Below are 23,757 nucleotides of genomic sequence, written 5' to 3'. Positions count from 1 at the left end.
AATCAATGCTTATATATCTTCTCCACCTCCGTGAGCCCTTGTGCATTAACCTTTTGTGTGGCACCTTATCGAATGCCTTTTGGAAATCCAAGTGTACTGCATCTACTAGTTACATTCTCAAAAAACTCTAATAAATTTGTCAAACAGCATTTCCTTTTAGTAAAACCAGGTTGACTAGTTCTAATCATACCATGCTTTTCTAAGTGCATTGTTTAGGCTTCCTTAATAATAGGTTCCATTGCTTTCCCAACGACTGATGTCAAGCTAACTGGCCTGTAGTTTCGTTTTCTCTCTTCCTCCATTCTTGAACAGCGGTGTTACATTTGCTAACTTCCAATTTGCTGGGACCATTCCAGAATATAGGGAATTTTGGAAAATCATAGCTAGCACATACACTATCTCTGCAGCTATCTCTTTTAGAATCCTAGGATGTAGGCCATCAAGTCCTGGAGATCTGTCAGATTTTAGTCCCTTGAGTTTCTCCAGTACTTCTTCTCTGCTGATAGTAATTTCCTCACTCTCATTAGCCCCCAGATTACACTCTATTTCTGGTGTGTAACTGGCGTCTTCTACTGTGAACACAGACACAAAATATTTGTTCAATGCCTCTGCCATTTTCTCATTCCCCATAATAATTTCTCCTGTCTCTGCTTCTAAGGGACCAATACTTTAGCTACTTTCTTCCTTTTTATATACTTGTAAAAGCTCTTACAATCTATCTTTATATTCCTGGCTAGTTTACTCTCATTCTATTTTTAATCAACTTTTTGGTGGCCATTTGCTGGTTTCCCAGACTTGCTACTATTCTTTGAAACATTACAAGTCTCTTCTTTTAATCAAACTATCCTTAACCTCCATTGTAACACAGGGATGGGTCTCTCTCACTGAGTTTTTCTTTTTCAATGGAATGTATTTTTGTTGAAAATTTTGAATTTGAAATGTTTCGCACTGTTTATTTACTGCCATACCTTTCAGTCTATTTACCCAATCAACCTTTACCAGCTCTTCCCTCATACTTACATAATTGGCTTTGTTTAAGTTTAAGATTCTTGTTTGCGATTGGAGTGTCATTTTCAAAATTAATGTGGAATTCAATTTTGCCAGTGGATCTTTTACTATGACATTACTTATTAACTCTGCCCATTGCACAATGCTAGATCTAAAGTAGCTTTATCCCTAGTTGGTTCCACAACATATTGCTCCAGGAAACTGTCACAAAAGCATTCTACAAACTCATCTTCTAGACCACCTTTTCCAATTTCATTTGTCCAGTCTACATGAAGATTAAAGCCTCCTACAATTATTACAATTGTTACAAGCTCCAAAAATTTCTTGTTTAATACTCTGTCCAACGATATAACTAGTTTTTGGGGCATATAAACTACTTCATCAGTGTTTTCTGAGTCTTGCTATTCCTAATCTCTACCCATACTGATTCTACTTCATGATTTTCTAAGCCAAGATACTTTCTCACCATTATCCTTATTTCATCTTTTATCAGGAATACCCTTCCCTCCTCTTCCATTCTGCCTGTCTTTTCAAAAGATTGTGTACCCTGGTCACCTTGTAAACATGCCTTTGTAATGGTGATTAGATCTAAACCATTTATCTCTATTTGTGCCACTAGTTCATCTATCTTATTCCAGATGCTCTGTGCATTCAGATAGTTGCTTCAATTTCTTTTTACTACCATTCCCTGCACGGATCTTGCTCTCTGATGCATTATTACCATTTAAGCTTCTGTCCCTTCCTGTCCCACTCAGCTTGTCTTTACCCACAACCATATACTTTTCTATTGCCTCAACTTTTATCTTTTGATTTCTAAATCTCCCTTCACCCGAACTGAAGAGGAACTATACATTTACCTGTCATACTGCATGATTTTTAATTTTATGCCATGTTGATACACAGCACATAATGTGGTATTATATTTATTTTGCAATATTGTTTCCTAAAATGGTTCTGCAGTTTAGCTCACCACCACACTTACACTGCGGGTTGGTTTGTACAGCAGCCAGGTCCATTTTAAAAGGACCGTACATAGGCAGCAAGTTTAAAATGGCAAACAGTAACCCCTTTTCTGGGATACCCCAGAAACAGTACCTTCCCTAGTCACAGCGGAAGGGTTATCTGAGCCAGCAGTAGCAAAATTGCTTTACTGGATTTCACAGGGTGGGTGTAACCATTTCAGCTTTTAATTTGCTGACATTCAAAATACATGGCTCATACCAACCTCAAGTTTCATGTTGAAGATGCTGCTGCTAGTTGAGATATTGGCCAAAATCTGCCTTTAATATTCTGATGAAATGTCATCAATCGGAAACATTAACTGTTTCTCTCTCCAGAGATGCTACCTGACCTGCTGAGTGTTTGCAGCATTTTTGGTTTTCATTAATCACAAATGATGGGGGCAATGCAGACATTGCAGTTAAGGAGGAGAAATGTGAAATAATGGATGAAACAAACAGTGCGAGGAAATGTTAAGCCTTTGAAAGTAGGTAAATCGCCAGGCCCAGACAAAATCTAGGCTGTTAAGAGAAACAAGGGAGGAAATAGCGGAGGCTCTGACCATCATTTTCCATTCCTCTCTGGCTACAGGGATGGTGACGGAGGATTGCTAATATACCATTGTTCAAAAGGGAGAGGGGATTAGACCAAGTAACTATAGGCCCGTCTGCCTAACCTTGTTTTCTCTTTTATTCATTTGTAGGATGTGGACGTCATTGGCTAGGTCAGCATTTGTTGCCCATCCCTAATTGCCCTTGAACTGAGTGGCTTGCTAGGCCATTTCAGAGGGCATTTAAGAGGCAATCACATTGCTGTGGATCTGGTGTCACATGAAGGCCAGACCAGGTAAGGACATTAGTGAACCAGATAGGTTTTTACAACAATTGTCAAGAGCTTTTAATTTCAGAATTATTAATTGAATTCAATTTTCACCATCTGCCATAGTGGGATTCAAATCCATGCCCCCAGAGCATTAACCTGGGCTGTGGATTACTAGTCCAGTGACATTACCACTATGCCACCGTCTCCCCCCAGGTGGTGGGCAAATTATTAGAAAACAGTAAAAATTGTCATTTAGTAAGACATGGATTATTCAAGGGTAGGCACCATGGATTCGTTAGGGGATGGTCATGTCCGACTAACTTGATTGATTTTTTGAGGTAATAAGGAGACTGGATGTAGTCTACATAGATTTTAGCAAGGTTTTTGACAAGGTCCCACATGGTAGACTGGTCAGAAAGGTAATAGCAGGTGTAGAGATGGGATGCAAGGGAAAATGGCCAAGTGGGATCCGAAACTGGCTCAATGGCAGCAAAGGGTAACGGTCAACAGGTGTTTTTCTGATTGGCAGGCCGTTTCCATTGGGATCCCTCAGTATTAGATGCCTAGCTTTTCACCGTATATATCAATGACTCAGACATAAATGTAGGGAGCATGATTAAGAAGTTTACAGATGATACAAACATTGACTGTGTTGTTGATAGTGAGAAAGAAAGCTTTCGACTGCAAAAGATATCAATGGACTGATCAGGTGGACAGAAAAGTGTCTGATTATCAGTCACAGTGAAGATGAAAATTTTACCCAGGTTAGATGTTCTGATATATAAAACAATTCATGGTTTGACCAGCTGCTTTTAGCTTTTCCCATACTCATTCCCTCTTGAACAGATTAACTATACCATTCTTGTGTAAAATGTCTTTTTCTTGCTGTTTGATTTCTACTGTAACTGAGGATTCAGAAGACTGCAAAATGTAGCAACAGGATTTTTGAGTGATCTCAATCATGTTCACATGGCAGCCATTAATCTATTTTTTTTTTTCTTTGGCTCTACACCTGCGTTTAAAAACTGTTAAATCTCTAACTTCTAGTTCTGCTGAAAGATCATCGACTTGAAACATTAACTCTGTTTCTCTCTCCACTGAAGCAGCTTGGCCTGCTGAGCGTTTGCAGCATTATCTGTTTTTAAGTTTATTTATTAGTTTGCTTTCTCTCTTTTTGCTGTTCCCCAATTTCTCCCTCTTTCATGTCCTGAGGCAACAACATATGTTGGGCATTATGTGTTCAGTGCCAGTAATCCTCGACATTTCAGTAAATGGCTGAGAGAGTCTGGCCAGTAACTATCAGCAGGCTAAATTATCAGGGAAACCATGCAGCGAATTTAATCCAATGATTCCAATAGAGATCATTAGATAGCAATCAGGATTAGCAACATTAGGCAATTTTTCCCTTTCCTAGCTCAAGGTTACAGAGACCAACCATCACCCAAGCCAACAAGGATCATGACAACTTTGCACATGAAGCAATTCTTATGCCTGACAATAAATGCACAAATCTTTTAATTAATACTTTGCACAAAATACATTTGCTTTATCTAACCACACAGTCATCCACACTAGAAACATTTGACTGGCATTAGCATAATATGAAAACAATGGCATTTCATTCAGAAGCAGTGAACACGAGCCAATTCATGTCATTTATGTTGCTATTTCAGAATTCCTTATCCCAGCAGTGGAATTGTAGACCCACAAAAAACTGGCATCAAAATAAAACAGCTTTTGTAGTATTAATCTATCACTTAGGAAATTAGATTCCGAAATTATATTGCTACTTTCCCCACCTCATCCAAACCAAAATATTGCCTAACATTTCTAATCAGCAATAAAATCATCAGTTGCAATCTGGTTGAATAATGAAAATAACTGTTTTTGCAGGGAAACGTGACACACCACACCTTAAACTAAAAGCCTCTACTTCACCAGTTTCCCATCCCAACATTTGATAATTCTACAGCTGTAAAAACTTTAGTGCAGAAGCAGTCATGCTGTAAATATTACTCAAATAAATTTATCACTTTGCTATCCATATTTATCATTACTTTCCTTAGTATATTGTCATGTATACTGCATAACAAGATGTGTCAGCTGTATTTTTGTGCTCAAGACCTGGAGTGGGACTTGAACTCACAACCTTCTGACACCAAGATCAGAGTGTTATCCATTGAGCCATGGCTGGCACATTAGTATACACACCCACCTAAGCTCCTCTTGAATAAATTAGACACAAAGTGTCACTTTTTCAGAAAAAATAAACAGGACATAAATCCTACCTCCTCCTTTTTCTCATCCACTGCAGAAATTGTTGTATTCAGACTAAGTTGTGAATGACTGCTTATCCCGCTGTCCTCATTACCATCATCATAGTAAACTGTTTGCACCAGATCCTGAAATGATACTGGACATTTTCCAGCTTTTGATATAGTTCCTTCAGTTCGCCCTTCACTGTCCATAGAGCTAAGTGACAAGGTACTGTGTTGGTTTGGACAATAGAAAGTAATATTGTGTTTAATTTTTTCAATGCTAGGACTCTGAGGTTTAGGAGCAGATGGTCTGACTGGACTATTAGGCTGCTCAGTTTCAAATGTAAACTGACTGATGTTTTTAGGTTCATTTGAATTATCAAAGAACACTTCATTAACGGAGGGACTAACAGGAGAGGAGGTAAATTGACTGTTTGGCTTTGTCACAGCTAAACTCAAACACTGGGAGGACCTACTGGTTTTAAGCTCGGGCGAGGATAATGATTTCTCCAAGTGCATAGTAGTAGTCTGAGTGTTTGTAGGGGTGAATGAGCTTGGGGATGAAGGAATGGAAGAAAGTTGGTTCCAGTTGTGTGAGGCAAATCTGTGTTTTTCACTGTCGGCACTGCTAGAAACTCTTCGAGAATAATCATCATGTAGCCTGCTGTTAGGTCGAACTCCAGTTCCATTTCTTTGTTCATATGAAAGTGAATTTTCCTTTGATGGACTCTCTCGCCTCCTTGCAACATCTGCAACGTTACTCACTAGCCTTAGCATTCTGTCAAAATCTTTAGCCCTGATCGGGCTCCTCCAGCGTTTAGATCGCATTTCAGTATTACCATCGACTTTTTCATCTGTTGGTGAAGCGCTTATTGTCCAGTGTAGACTTACATTTTCATTGGCTACTTTCAATTCTGTGAGGTTTGAGGTTGATTTCCTTTTAAAAGAGCTTTTCTTGAAAAAGCTTAAATTGTCAGTGCTTTTGCTTCTCCTGTAGATAGTTTTGTGGTTTTCACAGTTTGTTACTATTGAATCACTAAAGTTTGATTCTTGGGCGCCAAGGGACACAACCCTGGTAGAGTCCTCTTGAATTGGAGATTTATCACAGTCCAATAAATTTATCCGTCCAACCCTGTAAGCCCGTCTAATGCTCCGTGATCGGTGAGTGTGGCGCAAAAAGGCTTCATCAAATTCTTCAGTTTCTGAGCCATCTGAAGCCAAGTCCTCCACAGAACTACACAAATCCTGTGAAGTGCCTGTGTAAGAGCAGCTGTTCTGCATTTGTACGGCACAGCCATTTTGCACATGTTTGTGCACATTTTCAATATTTTCTACATTTATAACCTCAGTTTTCTCTCTGGCTTGAATTCCTTGAAAAACTGAGGACTTCAGTTTTTTGAAAGAACCCATTTTCCTTAAAGACGACAAGGCATTCCAAGTAGGAGAATTTCCCATCAGTAACACAGAATGAGGTCTACTATCTGAGTTACAATTGGTCTTCTTCCTAGGATTGGAGAAAAAATGCATGATTTTTGAAGGACTCAATTTATTCTCTCCCATTTCCTGCTCATTGTTGTTACTGTGGTCACAGTAACCATTATCTGTCTTCCGATGATATGAATTATGGAACATTCTGGGACCTGCATCATCTACAGATAACAAGATATCTGCATTTGCGCATCCATTATGGAGAGATTTTGTGTTGCCATTACTACAGATGCTGGAAAGATCTAGGCTACTGATCAGCTTGATGTTTTCATTAACTGGCCTCACCTCAGCTTCACTCCCTTTCTTCTCCTCCTCATATATGTTGTGGAAGGTTAGCACTTCATTGGACTGGAGTACCTGCACAGAGAAAACAAAGAAAGCATTCAACAAACCTTTTCACATTCACTGGCAAAGGAGAAGCACTCCTTTGGGTACAACTAGAAATAGAAAACATAATAAATTGAACAACAAACAGTCATGAGATTGGTGAGAGCCTTTCATGTTTTTAACACATACATAATCCAACTGCCCTGAAACACATTCACTAAGATTGAAAAAAAAACCTTCAAAAGGAAAATTATTAAGCTTTGTTCCCCTGCTCGTGATCCCTTTTGTCATTTAATCTTTCCTGGCTTTCACCCTGTCAAAGACCTTCCCTTTTGTTCTTACCATGCCATCCATTCCACTTCACTGCCTCCATACTTGCTTAAAATCTGTTCCATCTATAACTTTTTCAAGTTTTGATGAATGGTCATTGACCTGAAACATCAACTTGGTCTGTCTCTCTCTCTCTCTCTCCACACTTGTTATCTGACCTACTGAGATTATCTAGCACTTTGTTTTTACTTCAGATTTCTAGCATCTGCAGTACTTTGCTTTTGTTTTGGAAAATTAAGACTTGGAGTTGCTAAACACGTGATTTCAGAAACTTATATTTCAGTGACGTTCAGTAAACCAGATACTTTCTACAGAGAGCCACCAAACATACATGACTAAAATTCTAATAATCTCCACTGATGTTGGGATATTCTGTATAGTCATAATCATAGAGAGATGCAGCACTGAAACAGGCCCTTCGGCCCACAGAGTCTGTGCCGACCATCAACCACCCATTTTATACTAATCCTATATTAATCCCATATTCCCTACCACTTTCCCTCAATTCTCCTACCACCTACCTACACTAGGGGAAATTTACAATGGCCAATTTACTTATCAACCTGCAAGTCTTTGGCTGTGGGAAGAAACCGGAGCACCTGGCGGAAACCCACTAGGTCTGAGAGTAGATTTTAAAATGTGCAATAATAGCTGCATTAATTCAGCACTTAGTGGAGTGCTAAGGCTGCCAGCTCCTGAGACATCTCAGCAGGTGGATTCAACAGCATATTTGACTGGTCCTCCCAATGGGCAGCCTGAATAAATCCACCAAGTTTACTCTGGGTTGCCACCACTGTACAGCACCCACATATCTGGAGCCAGCTATCTGAACATCCCACATAAGCAGTTAATCGTTACACATTGATGACTTAGCACGTTTACTCATCAAGTAAGTGAGCTACAGAGACCAAGATTGTGCTGAGGTACGCTATTTTTATATTGGCTTACAACAAGTACCATTCATGAATCACTCGTTCCTCTGAGTTGCACTGCTTTCTTGCTAGTCTTGATTTTAAAATTCTCAGCCTGGTTTTTAAATCCCTCCATGACCTCACCCTCCTGATCTCTAATCTCCTTCAGTCCTACAACCCTCCGATATCTGCGCTTCTCCTCAAACATCCCCAGTTTTAATCATTCCACCAATGGTGTCCTTGCCTTCAGCTGCCAAGGCACTAAGCTCTGCAATTCCCTTCCAAAATCTCTCCCCCTTTAACAACTTTTATTTATACAGTGCCTTCACAGGAGTACTATCAAACAAAATATGGCACCAAGCCACATAAGGAGATATTAGGTCAGATGACCAAATGCTTGGTCAGAGATGTAGGTTTTAAGCAATGTCTTAAAGGAGGACAGTGAGTTGGAGAGGCGGAGAGGTTGTAAGGAGGGTATTCCAGAGCTTGGGGCTGAGGCAACTGAAGATGAGGCCACCAATGGTGGAGCAATTAAAATCAGAGTTGCTCAAGAGGCCAGAATTAGAGGAGTACATTTATCTTGGAGGGTTGTGAGACTGAAGGAGATTAGGGGGGGGGGGGGGGGGGGGGGGTGGTGGTGAGGCCATGGAGGGATTTGAAGATAAGGATGAAAATTTAAAAAATAAAGACATTGCTCGACTAGAAAGCATAGGGGTGATAGGGGAACGGGACTTGATGTGAGTTCAGACAAACGCAGCAGAGTTTGAATGGCCTCAAGTTTACAGAGGTAGCATGTGGGAGACCTGCTAGGAGTGCAGTGGAATGGTCATCTAGAGATAACAAAGCCATGATTGAGGGTTTCAACAGATAAGCTGAGACAAGGCAAAGTCAGGCGATATTACAGAAGTGGAAAAGGGCAGTCTTAGAGATGGCGCGAGAGGTCAGAAACTCAACTCTGGGTCAAATGTGACACCAAGGTTGCGAACAGATTGGCTTAATCTTAGACTGTTGCCAGGGAGAGGGATGGCATCAGTAGCTCGGGAACAGAGTTTGGAATGGGGACCGAAAAAGATGTCCAGAGTCTTCCCAATATTTAATCGGAGGAAATTTCTCCTCATCCAGTACTAGATATTGGACAAGCTTTAGAGTTGGTCAATGGTCAAGGACAGCAGGATGTGACTGCGAGTCAATCAGGTATGGGGATCCAGCATGTAGCTGGAGGAGGAGCCTCAGCCCTTGACTTTGACCAACAGGTACAAGGTGCTTGCTACTTGTGTGGACGAGAACAAGGACTGTAGGGTGGATGAGCAAGCTGGCCATGGCACAGGATTTCATTCAAGTTGGGGGAGCAAGGAGGCATGTGGTAGAGATGGGGGCAGTATAGTCAGGGGGATAGTTACTATTCTCTGCAGCCACAACCAGGAGCTCCAAAGGTTGTTGCCTGTCCGTGCCAGGGTTAAGGACACCGCCTCAAGGTTAGTGATGAACCTGGAGTGGGAGGGGGAGGATCCAGTTGTTGTGGTCCAGGTAGGAAAGTTTGAGGAGTTAGGGTCCAAATTAAAACACAGAACAAAGGTAATCATGCTAGCCATGATTTTCCAGAATTCCTTAGATCCAGAAATGACCCCATCAGATTGGAAGTTGACAAATGTTAGTGCTTTTCAAGAAAGGAGGGAGAGAGAAAACAGGGAACTACATGCCAGTTAGTCCAACATTAGTCATTGGGAAAATGCTGGAATCTATTATCAAGGAACTTAGAAAAGCACAGTGTGATTAGAACAAGACAACATGGTTTTACTAAAGGGAAATTCTGCTTGCCAAATTTATTAAAGTTTTCTGAGGATGTAACTAGTAGGTAGATAAGGGGAAACTAGGAGATGTAGTATACCTGCACTTCCAAAAGGCATTCGATAAGGTGCCACACAAAAGGCTAATAGGCAAGATAAAGGCTCATGGAGTTGGGTGTAATATATTAGCATAGATAGAGGATTGGTTAACGGACAGGAAGCAAAGACTGGACATAAATGGGGCATTTTCAAGTTGACAGGCAGTAAATAGTGGAGTGTCACAAGGATCAGTGCTAGGGCCTCAGCTATTTACAATCTATATTAATGACTTAGATGAAGAAAGTAATGTATCTATGTTTGCTGGTGATACAAAGATAGGTGGAAAGGTAAGTTGTGGGGAGGACAAAGAGAGGCTGCAAAGAGATGTAGACAGGTTAAGTGAGTGGGCAACAAGATGGCAGAGGGAGCGTGAACTTATCCACTTTTGTCGTAAGAAAAGAAAAGCAGAATATTTTTTAAAAGGTGTGAAACTTGTAAGTGTTGATGTTCAAAGAGACTTGGAAGTGCTTGTGCAAGGAATGCAGAAAGTAAGCAGGCAGGTACGAAAAGAAATTAGGAAGGCAAATGGCATGCTGGCCTTTATTGCAAGGGAACTGGGGTACAAGAATAAAGAAGTCTTGTTACAGTTGTACAGGGTTTTGGTGAGACCACATCTGTGTGCAATTTTGGTCTCCACATTTAAGAAAGGATATACTTGCATTGGAGGCGGCATAGCGAAGATTCACTAAATTGGTCCCTGGGATGAGGGGGGTTGTTCTATGATGAGAAGCTGAGTAAATTGGGCCTATATTCTCTGGAGTTTAGAAGAATGAAAGGCAATCTCACTGAAACATACAAGATGCTAAAGGGGCTGGATAGGGGAGAAGCTGAGAGATTGTTTCCGCTGGTCAAGGAATCTAAAACACGGGGGCACAGTCTCAGGATAAGGAGCAGATCATTTAGGACTGAGATGAGGAGAAATTACTTCACTCAAAGGGTTGTGAATCTTTGGAATTCTCTACCCCAGACAGTTGTGGATGCTCCATCGTTGAATACATTTAAGACAGGGATAGATAGATTTTCGGTCTCTCAGGGAATCAAGGGATATAACAAGCGGGTGGGAAAGTGGAGTTGAAGCCTAAGATCAGCCATGATCGTATTGAATGGTGGAGTAGGCTTGATGGGCCATATGGTCTACTCCTGCTCTTATTTTTTATATTCGTAAATGATTTAGATCTAATCACCATTACAGAGACATGGTTACAAGGTTGGAAAATAAATATTCCAGGGTCCCCAATTTTTCAAAAAAACACACATAAAGGCAAAGGAGGAGAGGTAGCTCTGAGAGCAAAGGATAACATAAGGGCATTAGTGAGAAAGGAGATCATGATGTAGAATCAGAATAGGTGGAGATTAGGAATAGCAAGAATCAGAAAACACTGGCCGGAGTAGATTATAGGCTCCCCAACAGTAGTTATACCGTTGGACAGTGCATTAAAGAAGAAATTATTGGAGCTTGTAACAAAGACAATGTAATAATTATGGGGATTTTAATCCTCACATAGGCTGGACAAATCAAATTGACAAGGGTGGTCTCGAAGACGAGTTTGTGGACTGGATCAATACATTGTGGAACCAACTAGGGATAAAGCTACTTTAGATCTAGTGTTGTGTAACGAGGCAGGGTTAATTAGTAATCTCATAGCAAAGAATCTTCAGGGAAATAGTGAACATAATATAACTGAATTCTATAATAAAAGCAAAATACTGCAGGTGCTGGAAATCTGAAATCAAAACAAGAAATGCTGGAAATACACAGCAGGTCTGGCAGCATCTGTGGAGAGAGAAGCAGAGTTAACATTTCAGGTCAGTGACCCTTCATCTGAGTATTTCCAGCATTTCTTGTTTTTATAACTGAATTCTATGTTAAGTTTGAAAGTGACATACTCCAATCATAAACAAGAATCTTCAACTTAAAGCTAATTAAATGGGTATGTGGCGAGAGCTGGCTGAGGTTGATTGGGTAAATGTACTAAAAGGTATGGCAGTAAATAAACAGTGGGAAACATTTAAAGAAACAATTCAAAATGTTCATCAAAAATACATTCCATTGAAAAATAAAAACTAAGCAAGAAAGACCCATCCGTGGCTCACTTTTTTTTAAAAATTCATTCATGGGATGTGGGTGTCACTGGCTAGGCCAGCATTTATTGCCCATCCCTAATGCCCTTGAGAAGGTGGTGGTGAGCTGCCTTCATGAACCGCTGCAGTCCATGTGGGGTACAACCACAGTGCTGTTAGGAAGGGAGTTCCAGAATTTTGACCCAGTGACAGTGAAGGAATGGCAATATAGTTCCAAGTCAGGATGGTGTGCGACTTGGAAGGGAACGTGCAGGCGTTCCCATGCATTTGCTGCCCTTGTCCCTCTAGCTGATAGAGGTCATGGGTTTGGAAGGTTCTGGCTAAGGAGCCTTGGTGCGTTGCTGCAGTCCATCTTGTAGATGGTACACACTGCTGCCACTATGCGTCGGTGGTGGAGGGAGTGAATGTTTGTGAATTTGGTGCCAATCAAGCAGGCTGCTTTGTCCTGGATGGTGTCGAGCTTCTCGAGTGTTGTGGGAACTGCACCCATCCAGGCAGGTGGAGAGTATTCCATCACACTCCTGACTCAGGAAGTTAAGGATAGTATTGGATTAAAAGAAGAAGCTTATAACGTTGCAAAGAATAGTAGCAAGTCTGAGGATTGTGCATGTTTTAGAAACTAGCAAAGGGCCACCAAAAAGTTGATAAAAAGGGAAAAAATAGAATGAGACTAAACTCGGTAAGAATATTAAAAGACAGATTGTAAGAGTTTTTACAAGTATATGAAAAGGAAGAGAGTAACTTAAGTAAAACTTTGGTCCCTTAGAAGCAAAGACAGGAGAAATTTAAATATTGTGTGTCAATCTTCACAATAGAAGATACAACTTGCATACCAGAAATAGACAGTAACCTAGCGGCTAAAAAGAGTGAGGAAATTGAGGTAATTAATATCGGTAGAGAAAAAGTATTGGAGAAACTTAAGGGTCTAAAATTCAACAAATTCCCAGGACCTAATGGCGTATATCCTAGGGTTCTTAAAGAGTTGGTTGCAGAGATAGTGATGCGCTGGCTATGATTTTCCAAAATTCCCTGGATTCTGGAATGGTTCCAGCAAATTGTAAGTTAGCAAACGTAACACCGCTTTTCAAAAAATGAGAGAGAAAACAGGGGACAACAAGCCAGTTAACCGGACATCAGTTACGGGACCGGCAGTTCCTGCAGCCATACTGGTGCCAAACGTCGTGCTCTGCACTCCTTTGGACCCCACCAGAAAGGCCAAGAGGGGGGTTTTGACGCTTGGGCAACTCTCAACCTCCATACATTCGCCCAGGCATGCGCCATGGAGAGGTCACTTCATAGTTGCCTCGCAGCGACTGACACCACTGACCACCTCCAGGTGCTTACCCATTGTCTCTCGAGACAAGGAGGCCAAAGAAGAAGAAGAAAGAAGTTACGGGAAAGTGCTGGAATTTTAAGGCAGTCTTAACAATGCACTTGGAAAATGATAGTACTGTCAGGCAAAGCCAACATGGTTTTTACGAAAGGAAAATCGTGTTTGGCAAATTTATTAGAGCTTGTTGAGGATATTATTAGAGTTTGTTGAGGATGTAACCAGTAGGATAGATAAAGGGGAACCAGTGGATATAGTATACTTGGATTTCCAAAAGACATTTGATAAAGGCACCATACAAAAGGTTAACAGGCAAGATAAGGGCTCATGGAATTGAGGATAACATATTAGCATGGAGAGATTAACAGACAGGAAGCAAACAATAGGCACAAATGGGGCATTTTCAAGTTGGTAGGCTGTGACTTGTGGAATGTCACAAGAATCAGTGCTGGGGGCCTTATTAATGACTTAGATGAAGAGACAGAGAGTAATGTAGATACGTTTACTGATGATACAAAGCTAGGTGGAAATGCAAGCTGGGAGGAAGACAGAGAGAGAGGCTGCAAAGAGATATATAGACAGGTTAAGTGAGTGGGCAACAAGGTGGTAGATGGAGTATAATGTGGGGAAGTGTGAAATTATCCACTTTGGTCAGAAGAATAGAAGAACAGAATATTTTTTAAAAGGTGTGAAACTTGTAAATGTTGATGCTGAGAGGTACTTGGACAAGGAACACACAAAGTTAGTATGTGGTGCAGCAAGCTATTTGGAGGCAAGTGGCCTGTTGGCCTTTGTTACAAGGGGATTGGAGTACAAGAATAAGGAAGTCTTGCTACAATTGTACAGGGCTTTGGTGAGACCACACCTGGAATAGTGTGTGCAGTTTTTGTCTTTATATTTAAGGAAGGATATACTTGCACTGGAGGTAGTACAGCAAAGGTACACTGGATTGGTCACTGGGCTGAGAGAGTTGTCTTACGATGAAAGGGAGAGTAAATTGGGTCTATATTCTCTGGAATTTAGAAGAATGAGAAGTAACCTCATTGAAGCTTACAAGATTCTGAAGGGGCTCGACAGGGTCAACACTGAGAGGTTGTTTCCGCTGGCAGGGCACAGTTTCAGGATTAGGGGCTGATCATTTATGCCTGAGCTGAGGAGAAATTTCTTCGCTTAATGGGCTGTGAATCTTCGGAATTCTCTACCCCAGAGAGTTGTGGATGCTCCATTGTTGAATATAGTTAAGACTGAGGTAGACAGAGTTTTGATCTCTCAGGGAATTAAGGGGTTATGTAGAGTGGGTGGGAAAGTGGAGTTGAATCCCAAGATCAGCCATGATCAGATTGAATGGCAGGGTAGACTTGACAGGCTATATGGTCAACTCCTGCTCGTATTTCTTATGTTCTTATGTTCTCAGCAGTCTGGTAATTTAGCAACAGTGGAGGAGTCGAGAGAGGTAGTAGTGAGGTAGAGCTGGGTTTCGTCAGCATACATGTGAAAACTAATGCTGTGCTTTTTTTGGATGATGTAGCTGAGGGACAGCATGTAGATGAGAAATGGAAGGGGGCCAAGGATAGATCCTTGGGGTACATCAAAGATAACAGTGCAGGAGCAGGAAGCAAAGCCTTTGCGAGTGATTCTATGGCTCCAATTTGATAAATAAAGAATGGAACCAGGTGAGCACGGACCCAAGACAGTGGACAGGTGTTGGAGGAGGATGGCATGGTCAACCCTGTCAATGGCTGCCAACAGCTCGAGAAGCACGAGGAGGGAAAGTTTACCTTTGTCACAGTCATGTAGGATGTCATTTGTGACTTTGATAAAAGCAGTTTCAGTACTTTGGCAGGGGCGGAAACGGGATTGAAGGAATTCAAACATGGAGTTTCAGGAAAGATAGGAACCGGTTTAGACGGCGACAATAAATTCAAGGAATTTGGAGAACAAAAGGAGGTTGGAGACGGTACGATAGTTACAAGGACAGTAGAGTCAAGAGTTGGTTTTCTGAGGAGTGATGACGGCAGATTTAAAGTAGAGGGGGACAACACCTGAAGAGAGAGAACAGTTAATATCTGCTCACATGGGGAACAGGAGGAGAAGTTGGGTGATCAGCAGTTTTGTGGGAATAGGATCGAGGGAGCAGGAGGTGGGTACCATGGACAAGAAAGATGCGAATTCAGGGCTAGGGCAGGAGGGAGCGACATGGCAGAGACAGTTCATCTGATGGTCTCAATCTAAGTGACAAAGAAGTCCATGAGGTCTTTGCACATGGTTGGAGATGAGAGTGGAGGGGATTAGGAAGGTGGTTTTAAGATGACCGTTTGCAGTGGAGAAAAGAAGCCTGGGGTTATCGTTGCATTCCAGGATGATCCATTTTTAGCAGACAAGAGCAGGATCTCATAGTATTTTAAGTGGTCCAGCCAGATCTGGCAGTGGATGGCTAAACCACTCGTCCGCTTCATCCTTTCAAGGCTGCATCCCACGGACTTAAGGAATGAGAGCTGTGCTGACGGAATGGCCAGCGTGTGTGAGTGTACTAGTTTTATTGGGGACTAGGGCAAAGGTGGAGGTGAGAATGAAATTGAGCAAATCAGTGGCTGTTGTGGCAAATGGAAGGCTAGAGATTAGATAGTTGGGGTTTTGATTTTGGTCATCAGTCAATATCTCCTATGTGGCTTGGTGGCAAATGTTGTTTGGTAACAACCCTAAAGCACCTTGGGGTATTTTACTACGTTAAAGGCATTACATAAATGCACGTGGCTTTGTTGCTGCATTGGATTCTGGAGAGATTGGTGATCATTCCAAGCAGAAGGGCCACCCGCACATCTACACGAGCAGAATTTCTCATCCACAGCTGTTACAAAAATTTCTAAATTCACTTGTAACAGCCCTTCAAAACACTCCCACAGGGGATGCTGAGACCAAGTGGGCCCACATCAGAGATGCCATCTATGACTCAGCTTTGACCACCTACGGCAAACGTGCGAAGAGAAATGCAGACTGGTTTCAATCTCATAATGAAGAGCTGGAACCTGTCATAGCCGCTAAGCGTATTGCACTGTTGAACTACAAGAAAGCCCCCAGCGAGTTAACATCCGTGGCACTTAAAGCAGCCAGAAGCACTGCACAAAGAACAGCCAGGCGCTGCGCAAATGACTAATGGCAACACCTATGCAGTCATATTCAGCTGGCCTCAGACACTGGAAACATCAGAGGAATGTATGATGGCATTAAGAGAGCTTTTGGGCCAACCATCAAGAAGATCGCCCCCTTCAAATCTAAATCAGGGGACATAATCACTGATCAACGCAAACAAATGGACCGCTGGGTTGAGCACTTCCTCAAACTGTGACAAATGTTGTCACTGAAACTGCCCTCAATGCAGCCCAGCCTCTACCAGTCATGGATGAGCTGGACATACAGCCAACAAAATCGGAACTCAGTGATGCCATTGATTCTCTAGCCAGTGGAAAAGCCCTTGGGAAGGACAGCATTACCCCTGAAATAATCAAGAGTGCCAAGCCTGCTATACTCTCAGCACTACATGAACTGCTATGCCTGTGCTGGGACAAGGGAGCAGTACCTCAGGACATGCGAGATGCCAATATCATCACCCTCTATAAAAACAAAGGTGACCGCGGTGTCTGCAACAACTACCGTGGAATCTCCCTGCTCAGCATAGTAGGGAAAGTCTTTGCTCGAGTCGCTCTAAACAGGCTCCAGATGCTGGCCGAGCGCGTCTACCCTGAGGCACATTGTGGCTTTCGTGCAGAGAGATCGACCGTTGACATGCTGTGCTCCCTTCGTCAGATACAGGAGAAATGCTGCGAACAACAGATGCCCCTCTACATTGCTTTCATTGATCTCACCAAAGCCTTTGACCTCGTCAGCAGACGTGGTCTCTTCAGACTACTAGAAAAGATTGGATGTCCACCAAAGCTACTAAGTATCATCACCTCATTCCGTGACAATGTGAAAGGCACAATTCAACATGGCGGCACCTCATCAGACCCCTTTCCTATCCTGAGTGGCGTGCAACAGGGCTGTGTTCTCGCACCCACACTCTTTGGGATTTTCTTCTCCCTGCTGCTTTCACATGCGTTCAAGTCTTCTGAAGAAGGAATTTTCCTCTACACAAGATCAGGGGGCAGGTTGTTCAACTTTGCCCGTCTAAGAGCGAAGACCAAAGTACGGAAAGTCCTCATCAGGGAACTCCTCTTTGCTGACGATGCTGCTTTAACATCTCACACTGAAGAGTGTCTGCAGAGTCTCATCGAAAGGTTTGCGGCTGCCTGCAATGAATTTGGCCTAACCATCAGCCTCAAGGAAACGAACATCATGGGGCAGGATGTCAGAAATGCTCCATCCATCAATATTGGCGACCACGCTCTGGAAGTGGTTCAAGAGTTCACCTACCTAGGCTCAACTATCACCAGTAACCTGTCTCTAGATGCAGAAATCAACAAGCGCATGGGTAAGGCTTCCACTGCTATGTCCAGACTGGCCAAGAGAGTGTGGGAAAATGGCGCACTGACACGGAACACAAAAGTCCGAGTGTATCAAGCCTGTGTCCTCAGTACCTTGCTCTATGGCAGCGAGGCCTGGACAACATATGTCAGCCAAGAGCGACGTCTCAATTCATTCCATCTTCGCTGCCTCCGGAGAATACTTGGCATCAGGTGGCAGGACCGTATCTCCAACACAGAAGTCCTCGAGGCGGCCAACATCCCCAGCTTATACACACTACTGAGTCAGCGGCGCTTGAGATGGCTTGGCCATGTGAGCTGCATGGAAGATGGCAGGATCCCCAAAGACACATTGTACAGCGAGCTCGCCACTGGTATCAGGCCCACCGGCCGTCCATGTCTCCGCTTCAAAGACGTCTGCAAACGCGACATGACGTCCTGTGACATTGATCACAAGTCGTGGGAGTCAGTTGCCAGCGTTCGCCAGAGCTGGAGGGCAGCCATAAAGGCGGGGCTAAAGTGTGGCGAGTCGAAGAGACTTAGCCCGAAGAGCCTGTCACTCTAGAATTGGCCTTTATAGCCACTCCAAGCGCTGCTGCACACACCACTGACCACCTCCAGGCGCTTACCCATTGTCTCTCGAGATAAGGAGGCCAAAGAAGGAAGAAAAAGGTGTCCATGAATCTGCTCCGTGAGTTTACTCTACAAAATTTGATCCTTCCTATTCCAACAGTAGGATTACAGTCCCACAAAAACTGTGCTTCCTACTTTCCACTCCAAAAGCATATTCTCTACTACTTCGGTCTCAGAAAGTCATGGGTGCTTGATATCTCATTTTATTTACAAAACAATAAAATTACGGTGACTCCAGACCCAAGCAATGTGGATAACTCTTAAATGCCCTCTGAAATGGCCTAGTAAGCCACTCAATTGTACCTAACTGCTACAAAGTCAAAAAGGAATGAAATCAGACAGTTCAACCAGCATCAACCTAGGCACCGGAAATGACAATGGCAAGCCTAGCCCTGCCAACCCTACCAAGTCCTCCTTACTAACATCTGGGGCTTGTGCCAAAGTTGGGGAGCTATCCCACAGACCTGTCAAACAACAGCCTAAGAGTCATACTCACAGAATCATACCTTACAGACATTGACAATGTCCCAGACATTGCCATCACCATCCCTGGGTATGTCCTGTCCCACCAGCAGGACAGATCCAGAAGAGCTGGCAGCACAGTGGTACACAGTCAGGAGGGGGTTGCCCTGGCAGTTCTCAACATCGACTCCAGACCCCAAGAAGTCTCATGGCATCAGGTCAAACATGGGCAAGGAAACCCCCTGATTACTACCTACCATGTCCCCCATCAACTGATGGATCAGTACTCCTCCAAGTTGGAGACAAATGACCAAGCTGACCGAGTCCAGCTTCTAGACTGGATCTGGGGTAGGTGGTGAGGGAAACAAGAGGGATAAAGATACTTGACTTCATCCTCATCAATCTGCCTGTCACAGATGCAACTGTTTATGGCAGTATCGGTAGGAGTGACCATCGCACAGTCCTTGCGGAGACAAAATCCTGTCTTTATATTGAGGATACCCTCCATCGTGTTGTGTGGCACTACCACCATGCTAAATGGGACAGATTTCGAACAGATCGAGCAATGCAAAACTGGGCATCCATGAGGCACTGTGGGCCATCAGCAGCAGCAGAATTGTACTCAACCACAATCTGTAACCTCATGGCCCGGCACATCCCCCACTCTACCATTACCATCAAGCCAGCAGACCAACCCTGGTTCAATGAAGAGTGCAGGAGGGCATGCAAGGAGCTGCACCAGGCATACCTCAAAATGAGGCGTCAACCTGGTGAAGCTACAATCCAGGACTACTTGCATGCCAAACAGCAAAAGCAGCATGCGGTAGTCAGAGTAAAGCAATCCATAACTAACGGATCAGATCCAAGCTCTGCAATCCTACCATATCCAGTCGAGAATGGTGGTGAACAATTAAACAAATAACTGGAGGAGGTGGCTCCACAAATAACCCCACCCTCAATGACGGGGGAGCCCAGCACATCAGTGCAAAAGATAAGGCAGAAGCATTTGCAACAATCTTCAGCCAGAAGTGCCAAGTGGATGATCCATCTCGGCCTCCTCCTGAAGTCCCCAGCATCACAGATGCCAGTCTTCAGCCAATTTGATTCACTCCAGGTGATATCAAGAAACGACTGAAGGCACTGGATACTGCAAAGGCTATGGGGACTGACAATATTCCATCCGGTTTCATTCCTTAATTGACTTTGTAGCAGTTAGATATAACTGAGTGGCTTGTTAGGCCATTTCAAAGGGCATTTAAGGTCAACCACATATTACTGTGGATCTGGAGTTATCCGTAGGCCAGACCAAGTAAGGACAGCAGATTTCCTTCCCTAAAGGACATTAGTGAACCAGGTGGGTTTTTACAACAATCGACAATGGTTTCATGGCCATCATTAGACTAGCTTTTCATTCCAGATTTATAAATTGAATTCAAATTCCACCTTCCGCCATGATGGGATTCGAACCCATGTCCCCAGAGCGAAATCCTGGGTTTCTGGGTTACTAGTCCAGTGACAATACCACTATGCCACCGCCACCTCTTCCCCCCTGCAGTGGACGCATAAAATTCCCCCTTAATGGCTCAATATACTGCAGGCAAAATCTGCTGAAAAAAAAACATTGATATGGATAAACCAGCTATGTAGTTGAATAACAACTAGATATGAAGCCATGCAGGTGGCAAACTTGACCTCTGATGCATTTGTGCAAGAACTGAGTCTTCACCAAGGCCTTGGCTATTGCAAGATAGGTTAAAATCCTAATATTTGCTTGGCAATACTTCAGGGTGAATGAAGAGTCAAGTGTTAACTCTTGTCTGTTACAAAAACACGATGTCATGTAAACAAATTTGCCTGCCTGTTTGAGCTGAATTTAGAGAGGCTGCTTTGTCATAGGACATGCTAGCGTATTAGTAAACATATGCATATCATCACTCAGGTTTGAAAAACCAAGAATATATCTCATTAAAAGGAAAATCAGAGTGGTCTGACCAGAGCACTATATAATTTGAGATAAAGCTAGGCAGCCTATTGAATATTGAATTGTAAAAATTAACTCATGTTGTAGCAAAAAAATAAAACCATCAACCTACACCTTATAATTTATTGGATTGAGTATTCAATTTTTTGGCACTTGCATCCTTGAAAATCAGGATGGAAAGAATATCTTCAATTGCTAGGGTTATATTTATAGTTAGCTCAATTTTTAGTCACTCATTAAAACCATTTGAATGACACATAAACAGGCAATACAACCAAATATCAATTTTCAACATTTCAGATTTTACCCACACCAGGAAAACATAAGGTCGATTACACCAAAACTTACAAATATAGTCAACTCCTATTTGATAGACCTGATCCACCTTGCAGGTGGAAAATGGAAAATGAAAGGAGTGGCAAAGAGCTACAAACTTAAAAAAATGTTCATATAAGCAGCTGACCTATCCAAATTGGTGTTATATGAATTGGATTGTAGTTCAAATAAGACTTTTTTTTTTAAATCAAATGAGTGAAATGTGAAACTACAGTTCAACCATCCACATCCAGTACAATGACAGTTGCCCTGAATTGTACTAAAAAGAGGAACACACCACTGCAATTAGTGGCCAGAGTAATAGCTTGGACATGAGTTGCTATTGCAAAAAAGAACACTTGGTCAGTCCTCAACACAAGCGTAATTTGATCAACAGATGTCAAGTTCTAAAATGGTGTTTGATATTTATATAGGAAGCTATGGTTTTTGAAATCAAATTATGTTGCAATTGGCCATTGCTGAAATCTATAATATTGCTCAAAGAATGTTCCCATAATGTTTTTTTAAAAAATACTTTTAATACTTTCCTGCAATGCAACAAAAATACAAAGCAATTTTACTATAGCTCAGCTGGTGGGGGGGGCGGGGCGCAATGCTTATTTTATTCTGGGTCACAATATCGAGAAAAGCTAGCACATACTTTTGAAACTACTGAAGCAACAATCAAAGGATAAAATATCTCCACCCAACCTCTCTAAATGTACTGACGTTAACTTTGAAAGGGTAATGCTAACTGGAACTTGCTCTATTTACTATGACCTTTGCAGCTTTAGGAAATTTGCCAGCTGCCACCTGTTCTGTGTATTAGAACAATTATACTGTATCCCTGACTAAGTCAGTAATGTGTATTTAGGGACACCTGCAAGAAGAAAATAACAAGGCACCTTACCTGATTGATCTAGGAGAGAACACACAGAGGACATACACATATATGCACTTCTAAAAGGCTGCTAAACAGTGGTCCTTTCGTGCAGGCAAGCAGATCAAATCACAAATCAGTTGGGCCAGCCCCAGACAATGCAGCACAGCAGTTCAGAGGTCTCCAAGCCTCAACTGAAAATTTATCAGTGCTTTGGAGAGAAAAGAAATCTTTAAGTATAAAATGCAAACTGAGAAACACAGAAGAGATTCAGTAGCAAACAGCCAGAAAGCAAAGTGACTGTAGGACAAGGGCTACCAGTGACTAGCTGCTTGTTTGTTTGGCAGATCACATCTCTAGAGAACAGAAGAGAGAGGGCAAAGTCACAGCTGTATGACCCTTGGGGCTAGTTTCTGCCTTTAATCCACCATGTAAAGTTGTCATTGGAAAGATCCTCACAGACAATACGTCCTCCTCACTCAGGATAGAGAGAGAAAAAAGGAAAAGGAGAATTGCAATGGTATTCAGCTCTTTGACCCATGGGTGAATAAACTCATGTTTAATTTTGAAAGTGGAGAAAGAAATCCCTTGCATAAAATGAAGCAATTCTTCATGTACTTCTTGGTATTAAAAAAGGAGCTAAGTACTACTAAGCTAGCAAGCTCAAGATGCCTTCCGAGTCGAAATTTATTAAAAACTCTCCCTTTTGTCACTCCCTCGACATGGTGACCCTGCAGCATTCATGAGACAGAGGTTTGAAAATGAAATCCAGCATGAATACTGTTTATTGGCGACAATAAATCATTTGTCTTTTTAGCAACTGGATAAATACCCCCCTTTTCAAAACTACAAACATATTAAAATTATTAGAATTTGGTAAAAATTCACTAAAGGGATCTGTGAAAAAGCAAGTGTTGTTATGTTCAAAGTACAAATCTCTACTAACAAAATAAGTCAAATTGTTTTAGATTTGTCTGGATCAGTATGTCCTCTGTACCAAGCACTATATTACTGTTCAATTGAAGTCATTTTCCTAATTTTTCCTTCTTATTAAATTATCTTCTGAATAAGAGTTCACCTGAAAGTGCATTCAATACGCTACGTTATGAACTTGTAATGAAATTACAGCTCTGGCACCAAAGCTGGAAATGTCATTTTAAGGCTTTTTTCCAACCACTATCAACAATTTCAATGTTTCTTTTTGTTTTAAATTACCAGTCTCGGATGAGTTCTAATGAATCATGACTTGTAGACTGGCACAGGGCCTATATGATCTCATTCAGGATAGCTACTACTATGTATTGTAAAAGACTGTATCAATGGACCCCCTGTATTCAGCTATAGTTGCAACCCTGAGAACTTACAAAAACTCCACCTACGTCCCAACCCCTCATAACTTCACCCATGCTGAACATCTCTTTTAATCTTAACACAATAAATGTATTTATTTCTAAGTTCCATTTGTGCCATCTCAGTTAATTTACAAACCTGTTGGAATAAATACCTTCACTGCTGCCTTGATGACAGAAGGCAGTGGTTTTCCTTGAAAGCTCATTTTGGCAAGTTGATGTAAACAAGCCAACAG

General features: G+C 42.1%; 1 protein-coding gene across 14 annotated transcripts in view; it reads right to left on the bottom strand.

Annotated features, from left to right (window-relative positions):
- Positions 1–23,757, bottom strand: part of LOC137371289 (spermatogenesis-associated protein 13-like) — a 413,876-nt gene that overhangs the window by 115,894 nt on the left and 274,225 nt on the right. For 7 of the 14 annotated variants that reach the window (XM_068033612.1, XM_068033614.1, XM_068033620.1 and 4 more), the window contains one exon: positions 5,118–6,932. The exons of 1 other annotated variant lie outside the window; for it this stretch is intronic. In XM_068033612.1, coding sequence (XP_067889713.1) covers positions 5,118–6,932 — 1,815 coding nt within the window. The remainder of the gene's footprint in view (positions 1–5,117; positions 6,933–23,757) is intronic. 6 more of the 14 variants (XM_068033615.1, XM_068033617.1, XM_068033618.1 and 3 more) reach the window with 2 other exon arrangements.

Source organism: Heterodontus francisci, chromosome 6 (assembly GCF_036365525.1).
Source record: "Heterodontus francisci isolate sHetFra1 chromosome 6, sHetFra1.hap1, whole genome shotgun sequence".
Taxonomy (NCBI): Eukaryota; Metazoa; Chordata; class Chondrichthyes; order Heterodontiformes; family Heterodontidae; genus Heterodontus; species Heterodontus francisci.
Note: the sequence above shows the minus strand (reverse complement) of the source record. Positions and strands in the feature narration are given on the sequence as shown.